General features: G+C 57.5%; 2 protein-coding genes across 2 annotated transcripts; one reads left to right on the forward strand and one right to left on the reverse strand.

Moving 5' to 3' along the window:
• Positions 1-279: 279 nt before the first annotated feature.
• Positions 280-12,547, forward strand: LOC121162043 (keratin, type II cytoskeletal 7-like). Its single transcript, XM_040988831.1, has 9 exons — positions 280-582; positions 1,603-1,814; positions 3,773-3,833; positions 4,712-4,807; positions 6,835-6,999; positions 7,914-8,039; positions 9,808-10,028; positions 12,032-12,066; positions 12,291-12,547. Exons 1-9 carry the CDS (start codon positions 280-282, stop codon positions 12,425-12,427), a joined length of 1,356 nt encoding a protein of 451 aa, XP_040844765.1. The 3' UTR covers positions 12,428-12,547.
• Positions 12,548-14,208: 1,661 nt separating this feature from the next.
• On the reverse strand, positions 14,209-20,606 carry LOC121154774 (keratin, type II microfibrillar, component 7C-like). The gene is made up of 9 exons (XM_040977812.1): positions 20,223-20,606; positions 17,799-18,007; positions 17,208-17,268; positions 16,470-16,565; positions 15,992-16,156; positions 15,527-15,652; positions 15,062-15,282; positions 14,866-14,897; positions 14,209-14,384 (listed from the first exon to the last, which is right to left on the reverse strand). The coding sequence occupies exons 1-9, from the start codon at positions 20,604-20,606 to the stop codon at positions 14,209-14,211; spliced, it is 1,470 nt and encodes a 489-aa protein (XP_040833746.1).

Raw genomic sequence — 20,606 nt, forward strand, 5'->3', positions numbered from 1 at the left:
AGGCTGTTGCCTTCCGCTGTTTTCCGTGGCCGCCCCCCTTGCTTGCTTGCGCTCGGCCTGCCCGCCCTGAACCGTCTGGCGCCAAGGGGAGGAAACGCGGCCCCGCGAGGGGGGCCTGGCCGAACTGGGCGGCCAGCGGCCAGCTCCGCCCCTACCTGTGTTGGCCCAGCCGCCCCGCGCCCGCGAGCCTGCAAATAAAAGGGGCTCAGAGGCTCGAGGTCAGCGAGTTCGCTCTCCGCCTGGCGCGCCCTCAGAGTCCCGCCGCTGGGTCCCCACACCATGTCCTTCCACCTCGGCTCTCAGGCGTTCAGCTCGCGCTCGGCCGCAGCCGCCCCGGGCCGAGGCGCGCAGGTGCGCCTGAGCTCGCGGCGCCTGCTCGGCCTGGGCGCATCGCGGCCACGGGTGACCCTGAACTTGGCCTCTGCAGGCCCAGCGGGAGGCGGCATCCGCGAGGTAACCCTCAACCAGAGCCTGCTGGCCCCGCTGCAACTGGACATCGACCCCTCCCTCCAGCAGGTGCGCCAAGAGGAGCATGAACAAATCAAGACCCTCAACGACAAGTTTGCTTCCTTTATCGACAAGGTGAGGCTGCCGGGTACCCTGCCTGGGAGAGTGGGGAGCTGCGTTCGCGTGGCAGGGAAGGCGGTTCCTTGGTCTCTTCCCCTTCCCATCACCCTGCGGCTGTCCCCCACCCCAGCGCCAAGCCCTGATTTCCAGCCAGCTGCCCAGTCCTCCCCCCGCCCCCGCTTCAGGAATGTGTGCCCAGGTTCCGTCCGGCTGCCCTGGCTGACTTCCGCTCTCTCTGGGGCCAGCTTTGTCACCAGTGTCAGGGTGTGAGCCTGAGGCCCTCTTTCCCAGAGAAGGGGCTGAGTGGAGTCAGGGATTGGTGGTGGCGGTAGGGAGCCCTGGGCTCCTTCAGCTGCTGTGGGTCCTGAACGAAGGCTGGAGGCAAAGGGCGGGCGGCCGCCCAGCTGAAGTGGTGCACCTGCCCTTAGGAGTTGCCAGCTGGGGCAGGGAGTGGCATGGAGGGACCGTGTGGGAGAGGTTTTTCCTTTCTGTGTTGCGCTGGACTCTGGCTGGGATTAGGGCTTTGGGGGGGGGGGAATGGGGAGAGAGTACAGGTGGGGCTGGACCCAGGTAAAAGGACGCTGATATGCTGGACTGCAGGAGACCTCTTTTGTCTTCCACCACGGAGGGGGAGGGGCTCAGAGAATCCCTGGGACCCTAACACTCAGCATACCATAGGTGCTTATTTCGCCCTGGGTAAGGCACAGTGCCTGGGCCGGGCTTGGAGAGCAGGGGATGGAGAGATAGGCTACTGAAGGAGGAAGAGAAGAGGCCCCAGGCTGGGGCAGCAAGGGGCAAGTGCGGGGCAGATCCCCACAGACTGTTCAACAGGTGATATGGAGCATTTGTGGACAGTCCATTGGGGATGTGCGGGACGCACGATGAACCTGCTGCTGGCATCACACTCCTGACTTCAGATGGCTCTCCAGAGGAGAGGGGCCAGGGTGGCCAGGGTCAGCTTGCTCGGGGCGGAGAGGGGGAGTGGACAGTGCTGTTGGGGGCCCCTCCTGATCTCCTCTTCCCTGGCCTCTCCAGGTGCGCTTCCTGGAGCAGCAGAACCAGATGCTGGAGACCAAATGGGCGTTGCTGCAGGAGCAGGGCGCTGCCAAGAACAGCCGCCTGCCCAGCATCTTGGAGGCCCAGGTTGCTGGGCTGAGGGGGCAGCTGGAGGCGCTGCAAATGGATAGCGGCCGCTTGGAGGCAGAGCTGCGCAGCATGCAGGAGGCGGTGGAAGACTTCAAGAATAAGTAATGTCCCCAGTGTGTCCCTGGTACTCTGCAAGTCCCTGCTCTGTGGTTCAGGGGTCAGAGCGTGCAGCTGCTCAGGGCCGGGACTCCTGGAAGCTGCCATCTCTAAGCTAGCACATTCCCTTCCTGTCTTCTGCCTCTGCCTCCTCTGGGGCTTGTTTCCAAGGCGTTCTTTGCTCCTCATTGGGTCTCAAGTAAAGCATCTCAGCCCAGTTCAGACTGGCACAAGAGAATGTGGTTAGAAGGTGTCTGTGGCAGGGTGTGCTTTGGACACCCCCTTACCCTCTCAGATCATTCTAGAACAGCTCTCTTGTTTGGGTGGGGTGTGAGAGACCAGCGAGGCTCAAGCACTAGCACTGTGAGAGCTGGGGACTTCAAATTTTTGGCCACCCATTCCCAGGAGGAGAATGGGAATCAAAGTGGGAAGGAAAAATGCAGGAAGGAAGGAGGGACACTGCGGGCATGTTGGGCGGGAGGGCTGGGGGTCAGATGGGAGCTTGAGGGCAGGCAGGGAAGGGCCAGGAAGATTAGGCCGTGGAGGACAGGTCTCTGGGACTCAGTGAAAGCAAACCTAAGCCTGAGGCTTGACACACCTGCACAGGAGCCACTGGGCACGCTCTGTCCTCTGCCCATGGCTGTGGGACTCAGTGGGAACAGAGGCACAGGCTCTGACTGGAGCAGAGCACACAGGGCCTCTGTGTGGAGTATCGCCCCTTCTCCCCCACCCCTCACCTCTCTCTCTGCCCCTCACCTCCCTCCCTGACTTCTCTTGGGGTAAGAGTCAACAGGATTCATCTCATAGCAGGTGCAATCAAACAGGTCCGGGCAGTGGGAGGCTTGGGGGTAGCCAGCCAGCCCCTATGGTCAGGAACTCATGCCTGCGTGTGTGTGCAACCTCCGTGCCCTGACTGCTTCATCTCTCCCAGAGCCCCCACCCCGCCTCCCCTAGGAGTCAGGTTGAGCTCCAGGCTGAGGCTGAAGGAGGAGCTGGATTGGGATGATGGGGAGTGGCCTGGTGCATGGTACAGCTCTGAGCTGTGCACCCTCTCGGTGCCACTGTGCAGCACTGAGCTCGGGGCGGGCAGGGTACTGAGTACAGCCTCTCAGATGGTTCTCTGGATTCCACAGAGTGTGAGGGGTTGGGTGGGGATCCTGGAGGAGCTTGGGCGCTCTGGGCACATTGCTTCCCACCGGAGTTGCTTGAGGATGCTGCTGCTGCTGGGACTGCTGCTCTGACTCTAACACTGTTCATGTTCTTGCCCACACACTTTTTGGGTCCCCCTCAGTGAACCCCGACTTGGGCTAAGGTGCTCTGACCCCTGTGTCTTGCCTGTTGAGGGCCTCCTGAGAGTCAGGGGAGCTGGCTCCTGGGGAGACTGGGGAATGGGAGTGAGGCACTGCAGGAGCAGGTGGAGCCATCTGGCAGGGATGCTGGGTTCACCCTGGATTTCATGTCTCCCTGCAGACATGTCTCCTGCCTTGCAGACACCTTCTCCCTTTGTAGGGGGCGCTGGTTAGCTGTTGTGGTTAGATGTGAGCTCTGGAGTCAACTGCCAGGGTTCAGGTGTGGACTCTGACTTGTAGCAGCGATGGTGGCTTGGACTGATGGCTTAGTCTCTCCTCCCTTTCCTCTTCTTTTTCAACAAGGTGTTTTTTTTGAAAAGTGAGTTATAGAGCGACACAGAGAGATCTTTCATTTGTTGGTCCATGACCCAAATGGCTGTAAAAGTTAGGGGTAGGAGCCAGGCTGAAGCCAGGAGCCTGGAACTCTATTTGGGTCTCCCACATAAGTGTCAGGGCCCAAGTACTTGGGCCATCCTGACAATTAGCAGGAAGCTAGATCTGAAGCTGTCCAGGTGTGTCATGGAGAAGGGGGTGAGAGCAGATGTCACACCTGGGTGGGAGGGGCCTTGAGTCCAGCAGCCCTGACATGGCGTCCTGCCCCTCATCAACTGCAGGTACGAAGATGAAATTAACCAGCGCACAGCTGCTGAGAATGAGTTTGTGATGCTGAAGAAGGTAAGGGGGCAGACAGGCTGGGAGAGGCGGCCCTGTCAACTGAGCAGCCAGTGAGACCTGCAGCCGGAACATGGCCTGGACTGTGACAAGAAGGGAGAGCCACAGGAAGGACCTGAGTGTGTATGTGTGACTGGATGGTGCCTAGACCTCCACTGGGAACTAAGGTTAAAGAACCAGGTTGGATGCAGAAAATGCCCCGTTGCTGTTAGAACAGTTCATGCTACACAACAGGTGCATGTGATCAACTTCAGATGCTTAGCAAAGGCGTTGCAACAAGCCACCTTCATGCATAATGAACTCTCTGTGCACACTGAGGTTGGGGACCTGAGGGCTCTTAGCGGGCTTTGAGTGACACACCCTATTGCTTCAAGGCTTACCCACAAAGGATGGATTGGCATTGTGGGCCCATCTGTGGGCATATAGCCACCGGGGATGGGTCAAAGAGGACCCCAAATCCCCTAGTTTTAATCCTAGGGCAGTGCAGCTGGAAGGAGTCCCTTCCTTCCAGGATTGGCTGCCATCTGTCCCAGATGGGCTGAGCTGGTCAACTCTGGGAACCTGCACGGTTTTCCACTCCCCTGCTGACTGACTGGAAGTTGAGGTTTACTCGAGTTGAAATGGTTTGCCCCTGACCACACAGCTCATAGCTGGCAGGGTCAGGGAGGGACGTGCCCAGACCATCCATGCCTTCTGGAGCTGTCCAGGTGGCCTCGGCTGCTCTGCGAGCTAGCAGTGTAGAGAAAGCGCCTGGGTCCTGGCCGCCTGGACAAACCATGTGTCTTGGGAGCAGTGCCGTGTTGAATTGGGTGGGTTCTGCAGGGCTGGCTTGTTTTCTCAGCTACTAAATCAGTGCTGAGGCCATGTCTGCCCCTCCCCAGGACGTGGACGCTGCCTACATGAACAAGGTGGAGTTGGAGACCAAGGCCAACGCCCTCAACGATGAGATCAACTTCCTGAAGACCCTCAATGAGCTGGTGAGAAGCTTGGGGGTGTGTGACCTGTTCTAACCAGGGAGCTGTGCGGATGCAGTGCTTGTCCTTAAGCTGGTCCATCTTCCTCTCTGGGCTCAGGGGCTCAGTGGGGGCCGGAGCGGTAGAGCATGTGAGGTCTCCAAGGGACCTTCCAAGGGCATACGATGACTGTATCCTTGGTTGTGTTGGTTTGGGGTGGGAACCAGGAAAGGGTCAGGGGATTCCAGGCTGAGGTGTACTGGGTGTCAGGGGGCAGGGGTGCTCAAGACGGGAAGATGGAGGGCTGGGTGGCCACTCCTTTGTGTGCCCCCTTCTCACTCTCTCCCTCCCACCTGTCTGGCCTGGGCTCCCAGCTTCTTCCCCTTAGGCCACACGAAAGCCCGCCCCTTCCCTCCCTCCTCCCCGGCCAACCATTCCCAACTGGGTGAAACTTTGGCCTCAGATGGGAGGTGAGGTCCAACCATCTGGCAAAGGCTGGGCCAGTTGGAGGCTCATTACAGACTCATCCTTGTGCCCTGGTCCAGGCTTTGCCCAAACATCCATGCGTGGATGTTTCAGGGCTGTCCCCTTGGGCTTTCCCTAGCCATCCAGTCTCTGCATGGGGTCTTCCTCTGTCATGTGAACACTTTGAAAAAGTTGGTGGACAAACAGAGGGGCAGGTGTTTGGCCTGGTAGTGCCTGGTTTTGAGTCCTGACTTTAGCTTCTTGCACCCCTGCACCCTGTGAGGTTGGAGGGAAGGGAGGGCATAGCAGGTGATAACTCAAGGGGTTGAGTTCCTGCCTCCCGCCTGGGAGACCCAGATGGAGCTCCTGGAACAAGATGGAATCGCCACAGCCACCATGACCATCGTTGCTTCTACGTTTTTCAGGTGTTTTCTGTGTGTGTATGACACAGCGGGGCCTATTTTATTTATTTTTTTTGTCTTCTAAAAATTTATTTATTTAATTGAAAAGTCATATATACAGAGAGGAGGAGAGACAGAGAGGAAGATTTTTCTGTTTGCTGATTCACTCTCTAAGTGGCTGCAATGGCCAGAGCTGAGCCGACCCGAAGTCAGGAGCCAGGAGGTTCTTCCTGGTCTCCCACGTGGGTGCAGGGTCCCAAGACTTTGGGCTGTCTTCTGCTGCTTTCCCAGGCCACAAGCAGGGAGCTGGATGGGAAACGGGGCCACTGGGATTAGAACTGGCACCTATATGGGATCCTGGCATATGCAATGTGAGGACTTTATTTACTAGGCTATTTTTTTAAACAGATGTATTTATTTAATTTGAAAGGCAAAGTTACAGAGAGAGAGAGAGAAAGAGAGAGAGAGAGAGAGAGAGAGAGAGAGAGAGAGATCTTCTATTCACTTGTTCATATCTCAGATGGTCACAATGGCCAACATGGGCCAGGCAGAAGCCAGGAGCCACAAATCAGGAACTGGGAGCTGGGAGTCAGGGACCAGGAGGATCCAGGAGGATTCAGGAGCCTGGAACTTCCAAGTCTTCTATGTGGTCGCAGGGGCACCAGCACTTGGGTCACCTTCGACTGCTTTTCCCAGATAGAATAACAGGGAGCTGGATCAGAAGTGGAGCAGCCAGGATACGAACTGGCGCTCATAAGGGATGCTGGCACCACAGGTGACGACTTTACCTGACTTACCACTGTGCCAGCCCCAGGAATATCTGTTTTGGAGAAGAACAGACCCATGCCTCTCAGCACGCAGTAGTGGGTGGTGGGCACTGCTCCTGTGGCACTGGCAGGAAGGCTGCCTGGCAGTCCAGGGTAGAGTGGGACGATTCTCTTCACCACCACCTTCAAGTTGGGCTCATGCTGGAACTAGGAGCTGGCACAGGGCACCACACAGTGGCACAGTCATTTGCCTTGTCCCCTGTCCTCCTGCAGACTCTGCTGGGAAACTGGGACTGATGGGGAAGCTGGGGGGTCTGTGTCCTATACTGCCGCCAGGCGATCAGGCCTGCTGCAAGGAAGGACCTTGGGGCAGGGCGGGGGTGTGGGCACAGGGATGAGTCATGCTTGGTTCCCACAGGAACTGACGGAACTGCAGGCTCAGATTTCCGACACGTCCGTGGTGCTGTCCATGGACAACAACCGGCACCTGGACCTGGACAGCATCATCGCCGAGGTCCGTGCCCAGTACGAGGACATCGCCCAGAGAAGCCGAGCCGAGGCCGAGGCGCTGTACCAGACCAAGGTGTGAGGCTACTTGGGGCATTTCCCCTCCTCCATCAGGCCTTTTGTGGCTGTAGCAGCTTGCCTTCCTCCTTGTCTCTAGCCTTGAGCCTGGAGTCTCACAGTTTGGCAGGTGCCGTGGCTGGGCACCCTGGTGCTTGAGGAGGGAGGAGAGAATGAGCAGGTCAGAGGGCAGCCCCAGGGTGACCCCAACCTGCAGGGACTGGCCGAGGGAAGGGAAAGCGGAGTGGAGGACATGAACTTAGGCTGAGAGTTAGTACTGTTGGAGTTCTCGTGTGGTGCCTAGGCAGTGTGCCCACTGTTTTCCCCTGTATGGACACGGACACATTGGCTCCATAGCACAGCTCTGTAAGGTCAGCACCATGATGGTTCCCATTTTAAGGACGGGAAAATTGAGGCACAGAGATGTTACACGCTTCATCTAATTCCACTCAGCTAGAACACGAGTGAGAACTAGATCCTGAGTCCCAGGGCTTTAGACTGTTGCCATGGAGATAGATAGCCAATGGTACAGGTGGTGAAGGTGTAGGAGGGGGCACTGGGTAAAGCAGGGGAGGAGGGTGCTTTAAGCAAGAGGTGTGTGCAAAGGTGGAGGGTGGCCCGTGGTTGTGGGCGAGAGCACAGGTGTGCAGAGAAGGACCCCTGGGTCCAGGCCCTCCTTAAGCCCTTGTGACTCGCTGTGTGGTCTCTGGCCAGTGGGACTCAAGTCTTCATCTGTGAAGTAGGTGGTGCTGGCAAGGGGGCTACCGGGCAGGCGAGGGTCTCAGCCTTCTAGCAACTGTGTGGTACAAGGGCAGGGTGGCAGGTGGTCAGTGGCACCTGCCGCCCAGTGGCCTGGTGTCAGTGAAGCTGGCTGGGAGAGGGGCAGGCCACCTGTCATTGGTGTGGCTCACCTCCGTGTGTCTGACTCTGCAGTTTGAGAACCTCCAGGCCCAGGCGGGGAAACACGGGGGTGATCTACGCAGCACCCGGAGCGAGATCGCCGAGCTGAACCGCGCCATACAGAGGCTGCAGGCTGAGATCGACGGGGTCAAGAACCAGGTGTGCATGAGTCCGCCTCCTCGCTGCTCCCGCCGTGGTGGGGGTGCACAGGAGAGGCTGCTGGCCTATGCCGTGCTGGGCTCTGGATGGAGGAGCAGAGGCTGGACCCAGGGGAGAGTCGCCTAGGGACACAGGGAGGGGTAGAGCCGTATCAGATACCAGCATCCTGCTTGCACCTGAAAGCACCCAGATTCCAGGGGAATCTGAGGCCAGTAGAGACTGTAACCCTCATGAGGCCCTGTCTCCCTCCCCTGACCCCCAACCCCGCTTCCTTCACTCTGTCCACCCCGCCAGTAACCAGCTTCCAGAATCTTGCTGTTCATTGTCAATTATGTTCATTCTCCAAGACTTGGGCACCTGTTGTCTCCTTGACCCGGAACATGGACCCCCATGGCCACTCCTGACCCAGTGCTGGGGTTTCAGATGAACAAAACAAAACAAAAAACCACAATGCCTCTTGGAGGTGGCTTCCTCAGATGCCCAGCCACCATGGCAGCTGCCCAACTGCCGTTCTCAGAAGCCCCTTTCCCTCTCTGAGGTTTTCTGTCTTAGCATAAGTTCTGCACTATGCCTACCTACACTTAATATACCACAAGTGCCCCTAGAGCAGCCTGTGGTTCACTGCTTCTGCCTGTGCACCTGCCCCACAGTATTGGGGCAGGGCAAGTCTCAAAGACTTTATGGGAGGGGGCTGCACTTTGCTGGAAGCTCAGCTTGGAGGTATTGAGGAGACCCTGCCTTGGGGCCCTGCTGGCTTGTTTACCAGCTGGCTGAGATGCAGGGCTGTGAGTCACCCGGTGAGGTGGGCCATCTTCCAGGCCCCCAGGGAGATACAGAATCATGAGTTCCAGGACTGGCACGCCCTTTCCCGTACAGGTGCAGAGCCAGGCCCCAGAGTTGGGGTGTCTGCCACAAGGAGGACCCCCTTGGAGATGCAACAGGAGGGAGAGATTTCTAGGGGAAGCGGTGTGGGGGGGTGATCCTGGCTCAGGGGTACCAGTGTTGACAGGGCCAGGTCAAAGGGCAGAGGTCAGTGGAGAGTGAGGTGAGCTAGGAGGGCTGGAAAGGAAGGCAGGTTCTGAGTTAAGAGGGAGGAGGAGTCCTGGGCTGGAAGGCTGCTGACGGCAGCTCTCTGGGCTAAATTGCATAGGGCATGGGATAGGAGAGCCCCAAGGCAGTGAGTGAGTGGCTGATACTCAAGGCTGTCACGGGTGCAGGTCCGTGGATCGTGGATCCTGTCTCTGTGATGTCTGAAACAGGTGCAAAGGAGCAGGGTTCCTCTGCTCTGTGGGTCCTGTCCCGAGTGTGTCCCTAACTGGCTTCCGTTTGCAAGGTGACTTCTGGTCCTGGCATGGTGCCAGGCATTTGGAGACTCAGCTAGAAGCTAATGGCACTGGAGCACTTGTAGCCTGGAGCTGGGAGACTGGGCGTCCGTACATTCTAATAGCATCTATTAAGCATTTGCTGTGTGCTGAGCCCTGTGGCAAGCTCATTTCATTCTTGCTTTATTCCTATGAGATAGACACGGTGACTGTTACCCTTTTAGAAAAGAAGAGATTTTGGTTTGGAAGAATTAACTCATCCAGGGTAAGAAGGTCAGAAAGTGGGTGAGCCAGGATCAGGATGGAGGCATCGGCTGTCCAAACCTGTGTGAATGTCCTGGGTTTCCCTGGTGCCAGTGAAGCCCGCTAAAGGATGGCCAGGCACGAAGAAGGTAGAGTAAGCTGAGCCCTGCCCCGCTGGCTTACAGTGTCACCCACTCCTACAGCGTGCCAAGCTGGAAGCCGCCATTGCTGAGGCCGAGGAGCATGGGGAGACTGCCCTCAAGGATGCCCGTGCCAAGCAGGAGGAGCTGGAGGCCGCCCTGCAGCGGGCCAAGCAGGACATGGCACGGCAGCTGCGTGAGTACCAGGAGCTGATGAGCGTGAAGCTGGCCCTGGACATGGAGATTGCCACCTACCGCAAGCTGCTGGAGGGCGAGGAGAGCAGGTGCAGGGAGCTGGGAAAGGCATCCTGGGGTTGGGTTTGGGGTGGAGCCCGGGTTTGCTGGTCATTCAATCTCTATGCGCCTCTCCTGCTGTGATGGGCACCAGGGTGGGCGGTGCTGGGAACATAGAGCTGACACCTGCTGATTTGTCCTTTCTGAGGTGATCTACTAGAAGGACAGATGCGTGGTATAGACATTAGTGGGGGAAGGGGGAAGGATGGCATCCCCTCCTGGTGCATGGCTGTTAGCAGGGTCACCTGACTTGGTCCTCAGAGCACACTCAGGCAAGCAAGTCAGGTGTTACTGGTCTACCTCGCAAGCCAGGGCCTGGGTGAGCTGCTCCCTGAGCCTGGCCTCTTCCACGATGCCATAGAGGTGTCCAATGTCCCCGAGGGGTGAATGACACTGCGTTGAACCGAGGGTAGGTTCAAGGTTTGTGGTCCAAAACTCAGACAATAGGGGAGGCCAACTTTAAGAGGGCAAGGTGATCAGTATAAACATAAGCACACAACACACACACATAAAATACAAAACAAAACAAAAACCCACTGAGAATGAGAAGAAAAGAAGTGCAGGAATCATTAGAGCTTTGGGTACTCATATCTTCTCCTTCTTGGTTCTTTAGATGTATCAGAATTTTTAAAAAGATGTATTTGTGTGAAAGGCAGAGAGAGTGCGCATGCACCAGGAGCCAGGCACTTCTCTGGGTGTTTCTCCTGCGTGCAGAAGCCCCAGCACTTGAACCATCTTCCGCTGCCTTTCCCAGGCATATCAGCAGGCTGCTTGGTTGAAAGTGGAGTAGCTAGAATTTGAGTTGGCTCTCACATAATGCTGGTGTCACAAGTGGACAAGTGGTGGCTTCCGCTGTTGCCTTACAGTGCTGGCCCCTTACAGTGCATTTGGTTATACAGCTGCTGCCTGACAGCAGCCGACATACTATCTCCTCTGCTCCCACTCACTTCTCCACCCCCAACTGCTGGCAGCTCCCAGCACTTGCAGAACCCATTTGAACAAGCAGCCTGGAAACTTCCAGCAAATGAGTCCCTTGCCCTTGGGCTCTGCTCCACCCTCTGGACTTGGGTCTGTTGAGGTGAGCAACGGGCCCCTCCAGCCAAGAGCTTAGTGGCAAACAGGGCTGAGTCACAAAACAAACATGGTCGCCCTCGCAGACGGAGAGTTTGTCTTCCTCGCTGGGGTGGGGGCCCACACACTGGGGCCATCTTCCACTGCTTTCCCAGGTACATCAGCAGGAAGTTGGCTCAGAAGTGGAAAGGTTGGGACTTGCATTGGTGCTCACCTGGGGTATGGGCATCGTAGGCACCAGCTTAACGTGCTGCACCACAACGCCAGCGCCTGGGACAGAGTTGTTTCCGTGGCATGTCTGTTTCTGACCTTGATCTGCTCCGAGCTACCCCACCTAGCCCCTCTCCTAAGTCCACTGGAGCTGCGTTCAATTGGTCAACAGCTCGCTCATTGTGTCAAAATGTGCCATAGCCCACCGGGCCTGGAGCTAGGGACTGGAGATACAGCGATGACTCACTCTTAGGTTATTACCAACCTGGAAGGGAAGGCAGACTGCTGCACATGCCTGAGGGGACTCAGGAAAGTTTATGAAAAGTGTAGTGAAAGATGAATGTGTTTGGGTGTGGAGAATGTTGCATTCCATGCCCAGTTTTTCCCAATATGTACTTTCCATGAACTTTCCTGTGTAACACATGTGGCAGGCATTTGTCAAGTCCTTGTATGCCCAGGGCCTTGGGTATATTACGTTATTTACCCCTCATGAACAAGCTCATGACCTTGGACCTGTGGTCAGGCTCAATTTGCAGCTGGGATGTGGCAGGACTGAGGCCAAGGTCCTGTGGCCAGTGGGTAGAAGGGCTCCAAGGAGCCCAGCTTTCCTTGGCTTCCTTTGCTGAAGGTTGCCTGGAGGGACTGGGATAGGAAGGAAGGTGGAAAGGGTGCGAGGGAGAGCTGCTTTCACAGTTCTGTCCTCTGTCCCCAGGATGCAGGGAGATGGAGCAGGAGCCTTGAACATCTGTAAGTCCTTGGCTGCAGCCCAGCCTCTGGTCCCCGGGTTATCCTCATGGGGATAAGTGTTGAGAAGGGCAGCTGGGTGTTGTGGGTGGGTGGGGTTGGGAGGTTCTTCTTGGGTGGGCCTGGGAGTGAGAGGTGGAGTAGAGAATGGAGGGCTGGAGCAAAGGGGGAGGGTCCCTGGTGGAAGCATGGCACTTACAGAGTTCTGTTCCCATCTCTCTCCCCAGCCCTGCTGAATGCCACTGGTGGTGGTGGCCACGGGAGCGGGCTGACCTTCAGGGGAACCATGGGCAGCAATGCCCTGAGCTTCTCCAGTGCTGGGGGACCCGGAACCCTTAAGGCCCGCAGAAACATCTACAACTGAGCCTAGCTCTGCAGAGACGCATGTCCCCTTTGTCCCACCTCCCAGCCCCAGGACTGTGGGATGGTTCTAACAAGAGTGTGGGTGTTGGAGAGACTTCCAATAAAGCTGCCACTTCCTGAAGCCTGGAGCATCCATGCCTGTGTCTGTGCTTTGTTAGGATGAGTGAAGTGGGGTGGGACAGGAGAAGGGGACTCCCACGGTTGGGGCTGGCCTCATGTGTGGGAGGTGACAAGGGCCACTGCTCCAAGGCTGTCATGCACACTGGGCAGTTGCAGGCCTCTTCTTGTTCCCACTCCCTGGTCCGGTTCTGTGCTGCCAGGTGCCTCCCTCATGGGGTGAGAAGACCACTGACACTCAGCTGACCTGGGCCGGGCCTCTGTGGCCTGGCCGGTTCCCACCCCAGCGGCCCTGGGTCCTTCCTGCTGCTGCATCTGCCTGGCTTTCTACCAGGCTGGGCCCTGGGGTCTAGGACACTGGCTAGTATGTGTGTGTCTGGGCGGGAGAGGAAATGTGTGTGTGCACTTGTGTGTGTGTGTGTGTGTGTGTGCATGTGCTGGTGTGTGTATATGTGTGTACACATCTGTAGGTGTTTGTGGATGTGTCTGAGTGTGTGTCTGCATGTGTGCGAACATGCGTGTACGTGTATATTCATGTATCCATGGTAGTATGTGCATGTCTGCACATGTGTGCATTTGTGTGTCTGCAAGTACATACGTATGCATGTATGCTTCTATGCACATGTCTGATGTGTGTACCTGTGTGTGTGTGTGTGTGTGTGTGTGTGTGTGTGTTTCACATCTAAGTCTCAGGCAGGGCAGGGTACTGGGCTGTCGCTCTGGATCCCTATGGGTGGGGATGCATCTGTGTGTTAAGCTCAGACTTCAGTGGGCTTCACGTGTCAGGGCCTGCTATGGAGGACCCAGTATTGGGCGTTTGGTGCCAGGGCCTGACCATGGCAGCACATGTAATGGGTGCTGGGCAGGAGGTGGCTGTGGCAAGCAGGGGTATGTTGATTTCCTGTGGTGAAGAGAGAGAGCCGGACATTTGCCTATACTGGTGGAGGTGAGAGGAGAGGATCTGGTTGCCAACAGCTGGCCAGGAGTCAGGGTGACATCGGCAGCCCTTCTCCTGCTGGCTTGCCACGTTCCTCTTCCGACCCCGTGTGTCTGGGTTGGGGACGGTCCACAGCCCATCCCTTGCATCCTTCAGGATGGGATGAGAGGGACCTCTTTTGTGGATCTTCAGCCAGGTTGGGCCTGGGCAGAAAGGCCAGGAAAGCACGACAAAGGTGAGAAGATCAGAGCACAGTAGGAGCTTTATTGGAAATGTGGAGTCCTAGCAGGGGTAGGCACCCCCCTCCAGGAAGAATGTATGAGGGGAGCGGCACCACCAGCACCAAAGCTGGGCTTCTAAAGCAGAGGAGTCACACCGGGCGATGCGCCCACACATCCTGGAGTTCTGGACCGGTTTGTCCGTTGGAAGCCAGGGGCCTCCAGATACCTAGAGCAGCCCTGGTGGGGACTGAAATCTCCAGGGAACTGTCAAGTTTGAGGGCTTCCTCGGCCATCAGGGGCGAAATGTTACAGCAGGGAGAGAGGCAAGACTGCATGGCAGGCGGGACCGCAGCCAGGTGCACGGAGTGGCGTTGGGGGGGCTCTTCCTCTTCAAGCCTGGGTGGGGGACGGTCCTTTGGAGGTCTGCGATGCCGCAGGCAGACAGACACACACACACTGGCACGCAGGGGCGGGGACTGCGAGCTCGCGGGAGGCAGGGTGGGGGCATTATGCGAAGCGCACCGAGCGGCCACTGCCGCAGCTCTGACCGCAGGGCGCGCACAGGCCGGTGCTCACGGCCACGTTCCCGGTGCAGGGGGCGCTGCACACGCTGCCTGTCACTGGCCGGGAGCCCGACACGCACAGGTCCCCGCATACGACCCCACCTCGGGAGCTGCTGACACCTGCGGAGGGAGGGGGAAGGGGAAGGCAAGGCTCAGTTACGTGCCAGGTGCAGCCCCTCCTTGCCGGCTAGAGCCCCCGCCACCCTTTCCTGGCATCCCATTTCCCCCTGTCCAGCATACACAGCGCTTGGGCTCTTCTTCTCGCGGTCATCCCAGAGTGTGCTGAGTGCCCATAGCTCAGGTTCTCCCTAGAATGATGGTGCTAGCAAAGCACTTTCCCATAACCGTGCCTGTGCCTCCTTTATCGGTGGGCTGGCTTTGGCTGCTGCATGCTGCTTGGGACTCAGGGGCACCTGCTGTGTTAATTTCAAAACTGCCTTGCTGCCTTGGCTCCATTCATAGGACAAGGGCAGAGCTGCAGTGGTGTGGACAGAGCTCACATGGCCTGCACATTTGGACCATTTCCCATCTGACCATTGAAGTCCACATGTGTCCATCCCAGATCCCATGAGGTCCAAGGACCACAGGGGCAACTACTTACAGACATTGATGGCTCCGACGCCCTCACACAACCTTGGGCAGAACAAAGAGACAAGAATTAGTTGCAGGGAGCACATGGGTGGGGAAAGCTTGATGCAAATTAGATGTAAATAACAAGCATATTGTCCTGGAGTTTCCAAGCGTGCAATACAACCTGGGGAGCACATTAGAGACCCTTACACAGGTAAGGCTCTCACCTGTGCTCCTCGCCCTCCAGCAGGCGGCGGTAGGTGGCAATCTCAATGTCCAGGCCCAGCTTGGAGTTCATCACCTCCTGGTACTCCTTGAGCAGGCAGGCCATGTCCTGCTTGGCCTTCTGCAGGGCCTCCTCTAGCCCTGCCAGCTTGCAGCGGGCGTCGCTCAGGGCCGCCTCGCCCTGCTGCTCAGACTGGCTCACAGCAGCCTCCAGCTTGGTGTTCTGGGAATCCAGGAGAAAACAGGGTAGGTTCTGACCCCTGGGACTCTCCCTCTATGTCCTACATGGGTCCAGGCTCCCCCACTTGGCCAGGGACACCTACCACCCAGGCCCCTGAGTGATCAGGAACTGGGACTCCAGTCTTGCAAACTGGCCAGACAACACAATGGACTCCCCTAGGGCACAGGTGTCCTGTGTGACACTGGGGTGGCCCATCACTCTGGCCCTGGTACACACTGAGCCTTACCTGGCACTTGGCGTTCTCCACCTCGGCCGTCAGCCTCTGGATCATGCGGTTCAGCTCGTTGATCTCCTCCTTGGTGCGGCGCAGGGTCTCCCCGTGCCGGATCACCGTGGCCTTCATCTCCTCACACTGAGGGGAAGAGCAGGAGCCCCCAAGGCTCAGCACATTGCCAGGGTGACTCAGAAGGAACAGCGCTCAGCAGGTACACCCATATGAAGCAGGTGCACCCACACACTCAGCAGGTACACCCACAAACTCAGCAGGTACACCCACACACTCAGCAGGTGCACTCACCCACACTCAGCAGGTGCACTCACCCACACACTCAGCAGGTGCACTCACCCACACACTCAGCAGGTACACTGATGCACAGCAGCCCTGCCCTGCTGAAGGCCATCAGCCTCCTCAGGGACCAGAACCCCAGCCTTTCTCCTTGTCCCTCCCACTGTCACATCCTGTGCTGCTCACCTTGCTGCGGTACCAGGACTCAGCCTCAGCCCGGCTGCGGGTGGCAATGTCGTCATACTGAGCCTTGATCTCAGCGATGACACAGTCCATGTTGAGGTCCCGGCTGTTGTCCATCTTGACCACAACCGAGGTGTCTGAGATGTGGGCATGGAGGACGCGGATCTCCTGCAGGGGGCGGGGGACACAGCGCCATCTTTTGTGGCCTCTCTCATAACCCTTCCCTGCCCCTTTCTCCTTCCTCAGACAACGCTGCCACCTACAGTTCTCCCCACCCCAATACTGAGCTGCAGAACCACCAGGATGCTTGGAGTTCCCTGGGGGAGCAGAACAAGCCCCTGGCTGCCTGCCTGCCTAAAGTCTCTTTCTCTCTCTCTCTTTCAGCTCTGCACGCTCTCCCTCCCACCTTGCTGTGGGGGTCAGAAGCCGTGAGGTTGACATGTCCCTTCCAATGTCCATGTCCACCTCATGTCCTCCTCACCTCCTCATACAGTCGCCGCAGGAAGTCGATCTCCTGGGTCAGCGCCTCCACGTTGGCCTCCAGGTCCGAGCGGCGGAGGTAGGCGCAGTCCACGTCCTGCAGGATGGAGGGGTGGGTAGCTCGCATGTGACACTTGGGCAGGGAACTTCATTTTTGCCATCTGGGAGCAGGCCACCCCATCTGGCTGAACCAACAGTTGCCCCTGGGACCCCTCTTGGGGTTTATCCCAGTGCTTCGCGGGGTGGCTTTCTTATAGCAGGGTGAGGCACAGGTTTGGGAGAGGGAGGGAAGGGGGAGGGGGATTAGTGGTTTCCGGTTTCCAGATCCTTCTCCAGGATGGTCCTTCTAGAAGCTGCGCCTTGCATGCTCTTCAGGACTTAGCTTGATGCCAGTGGTACCCTTCCTCCTCTACCCGGGCATCTCATGGTACGAAACCTGCAGCAGTGGTCAGCTGAGGTTCAGGCCTTGACTCTGGCCCTTGAGCCCTGGGTCTCCTTCCTTCACAATAGCCTTGGCCTTCACCTCAGCGGGCCATGGGCCCCTGTTCTTGCTGTTCCCACCTGCACATTCCAGCAAGCAGTCATGGGTGCTCACCCTGGTGATAGGGAACACCTAGGGGTGGGGTGTGGTAGGTGGAGCTTGGGGCAGACTTGGCAGTGCTCGCTCTGGGGGGTGGGTCCCCAGCAAGCCAGGCTAGGTCTTGGTGGGAGGAGGGATGAAGACGCCAGGGTCCCTTACCTTCTTCAGTGCCACGAATTCATTCTCAGCGGTGGCCCTGAGTGCCACCTCTTCTTCGTACCTGGGGACGGAGCACATGAGATTGAGCTTTGAGAAGGAGCAAGGGAAAGAAGCCCATGTGGACACCTGCCAGTAACTGCATGCCTCGGAGTGTGTGTGTGTGTGTGTGTGTGTGTGTGTGTGTGTGTGTGTGTGTGTGTCAGGGTCACACAGTCAGAAGAAGTTGTGCTGGGAGGGACTGAGGCACCTCTTACCTCTGATGGCTCACACAGACCCTGGCTTCTGACATAGGTGGGGGGGGGGCGGCCCAAGGTCCTTCTCTGGGTTGGAAGTCTCTGGGGCCCCGAAGCTGTGTCTTAGCTTTGAGGACCAACCCCCCAACCTTCTTCCTCCTTCATTTCCCCCTTGCTCCATGTTTGTTGAATGAATGCAATAACCACACGATGATGTGACTCTCCAAACGCCCTGCCCCAGGCTTCCTGTCACCACCTTCTTCCTGTCAGGAAGTTCTTCTTGTGGTCTGACCCGAATCTACCCTGCTGTTCAACTCTATATCTTGGCTCTCCAAACCCTGCTCCAAGCTGCACTCACTTCTTCTTGTAGCCCTCCAGTGCCTCCTGCACGTGGTTGAGTTCTGAGGACAGCCGCCCGCTGTCGGCCTCCACACACTCGGCCTCCCGCCGCAGGGTCTCGATGTAACCGCTGAACAGCGGCTCCAGGTTGCTCTCACAGCATTTGCGGTTCTGGTAGAACTGCCACTTGGTCTCCAGGAGCTTGTTCTGCTGCTCCAGGAAGCGCACCTGCCAGGGGGTGGAGCAAGGAGGAGAATCAGCGAGAAGGACTGGCAGCCTGGTCTTCCCTAGAACAGAGCTTAGGGGCATTACAAGAATTGGCAGTGAGATGCATAGCAACTGGGGGAATGGCACCTGCTAGCCTCTTCTGGCCTGACGGTGCATGGGCAGAGCTCTGTCTATCTTGTGGCCTGCAATGGCTGAATGAGAAACAGAGGCTCTGGGCTGTGGAGGGGTTAGTGGCAGTCAGGGAGGGCTTCCTGTAGGAAGGACATCAGCAGCACCCACCTTGGGGCCTTGGTGATGGGTGGTCAGGGCTAAAGGGGCTTCTTAGGCTGCTACAGCCCTGAAAAGGGCTGGGAACATTACAGGTTATCCTGAGTGGCCCACATCTACATGCTGGACACAGTGTCCCAAGCCCCAGTGGAGGTTTAAGAGCATAGTGAGGCCCACAGGGGTCGAGGTGTGCCAGCCTGACCTGGGAGTCACTCCGGCAATGGCGTGATACACTGTGCAGGAAGGATGTTGCCCCCATCCCCTTCCCCAGCAAGATCAGGCTCCCTGACCTCCATTTCTCAATTTGCACATGTTCTAGCTGCAGTGGACAGGGCTCCCAGTTAGCTCTGGGGTCCTTGGCATCCTTGGGCGCACCCAAGATATGGCTTACTGAAGTGGAATCTAGGGCCTGGCTCAGTAGCTAAATCCCCTCTTGCATGCACTGGGATCCCATATGGGCACTGGTTCATGTCCTGGCTGTCCTCTTCCCATCCAGCTCCCTGCCTGTGGCCTGGGAAAGCAGTCGAGGATGACCCAAAGCCTTGGGACCCTGTGGCCTGGGAGACCCGGAAGCGGCTCCTGACTCTTGGCTCAGCTCAGCTCTGGCCACTGTGGCCACTTGGAGAGTGAACCAGCAGATGAAAGATTTATCTCTCTGTCTCTCCTTCTCATTATGCATATCTGCCGCTCCAATAAAAAACGAATAAGTCTTAAAAAAAAAAAAAGTGGAGTCTGTGTGTGGGTCTCAGCTGGTGTCTTGCTTGCCCGGGTCTCAAGGTGCCTTGGCCTCCATCTTCCTTTTCAAGGTGATGGTCAGCTCTTACACTGGGTCACACACAGGAGGAGAAGTCACCGCCCAGGGTCTCTGTGGAGGAGCTGGCCATGGCACCTGCTAATGGACCAGGCCCTTCCAAGCTTCACTCCTCAGTCACTTTTCCAGGGTGTGGTTGGTGCCTGCCGAGGAGGGCCTGCCTTGGAAGGGAGTAGTGCAGCCAGGACCCTGGGCGGGGGGGAGGGAGGGCTCATGAGAGCCCAGATACCCAGCTCTGCTCTGCCATCTGCTCTCTGTGGTCCTTGGGCAGGTGCTTGGCCACCCCTGGCCTGCCTCGTCTTCTGCATGCACTCAAAGGAACAGACTGGCAACAGCGGTTCTCAACAGCCTCCCTTCTGAGCTCAGGGTTGTACTTGTGGCTTATCTAACAGACAGATGTGGTCATCACTTCAGCCTGTGGTTAAAGGGATAGCTTTGCATTGCCACCACAGCTGTGAAACCAGCATCCCTTGGCATACGTAAGGAAAAGTCACGAAACATTACATTCTAGGAGAAAATGTCTGAGCAGCCTTGAACCTCGGCTGTAATCTTTTTACGCACAATGCGACAGGTGCAAGCTTAGCCTAGTGGACTAGATGTTGGCTGTGGCGCCCTACCACCTATGTGGCATTGCTGGGCTGGGTTCAAGACCTGGCTCCAGCTTTCTGCTCATGTGGACTCTGGGAAGTCATGGGGAGGGACCAAGTGACGGGCTCCTGCCATGCACACAGGAGACCTGGACTGAGTTCCTGGCTGCTGGTTTTGAATTGACCGGGTCCCGGCCCCAATCCTGGCCCTTTGTAGTTATTTCAGCAGTGGACCAGGACAGGAGCTCGTTCTGTATCTCAAATAAATACATATTTTTATAAAGTGGGAGATTAGAGCAATGCTAGAGAGGTTGGTACCCAGTGGAATTTTCTCCACCCAAGGGTGAGGATGGAAGCTGACACAAAAGGGGATGACTTTTCTCACCAAAGGGATCATCCGTTATTTAACGCTAAGGGACCTCGCCAGCTAAAATGATCAGATCAAGCATCAGGGGTCCCCATGTCCTTTTGTTTCACCAGCCTAGGAAATCCCATCTCTACCCTGGGCACAGAGTGTGGGCGCAGGCAGGGCGCGCTCCAGGACACCGACCTTGTCGATGAAGGCAGCGAACTTGCTGTTGAGACACTTGATCTGCTCCTTCTCCTCGTGCTTGACGCACTGCGCGTTGGGGTCGATCTCCAGGTTGAGGGGCGTCAGCAGGCTCTCATTGACAGACACTGTGGTGATGCAGGGCGCGCTGGGCCCGCACACGCCGCCCGAGCGGTAGCCGAAGCTGCGCCCACAGGAGCCGGCGCGGAAGCCCCCGCACACGCTGCGGCTGCCGAAGCCCCCGGTGAGGCCGCGGTAGCAGGAGATGCCGCGGTAGGGGGCGGCGGTGATGCAGCAGCGTCCGGGCCGGGGTCCGCAGGCCGAGGCGCAGCTGAAGGCGCGGACGCCGCAGGCGGAACTCTGGCGGGACGAGAAGCAGGACAT

Source organism: Ochotona curzoniae, unplaced genomic scaffold (assembly GCF_017591425.1).
Source record: "Ochotona curzoniae isolate NIBS_2020 unplaced genomic scaffold, NIBS_Ocur_1.0 contig_1014, whole genome shotgun sequence".
Lineage (NCBI taxonomy): Eukaryota > Metazoa > Chordata > Mammalia > Lagomorpha > Ochotonidae > Ochotona > Ochotona curzoniae.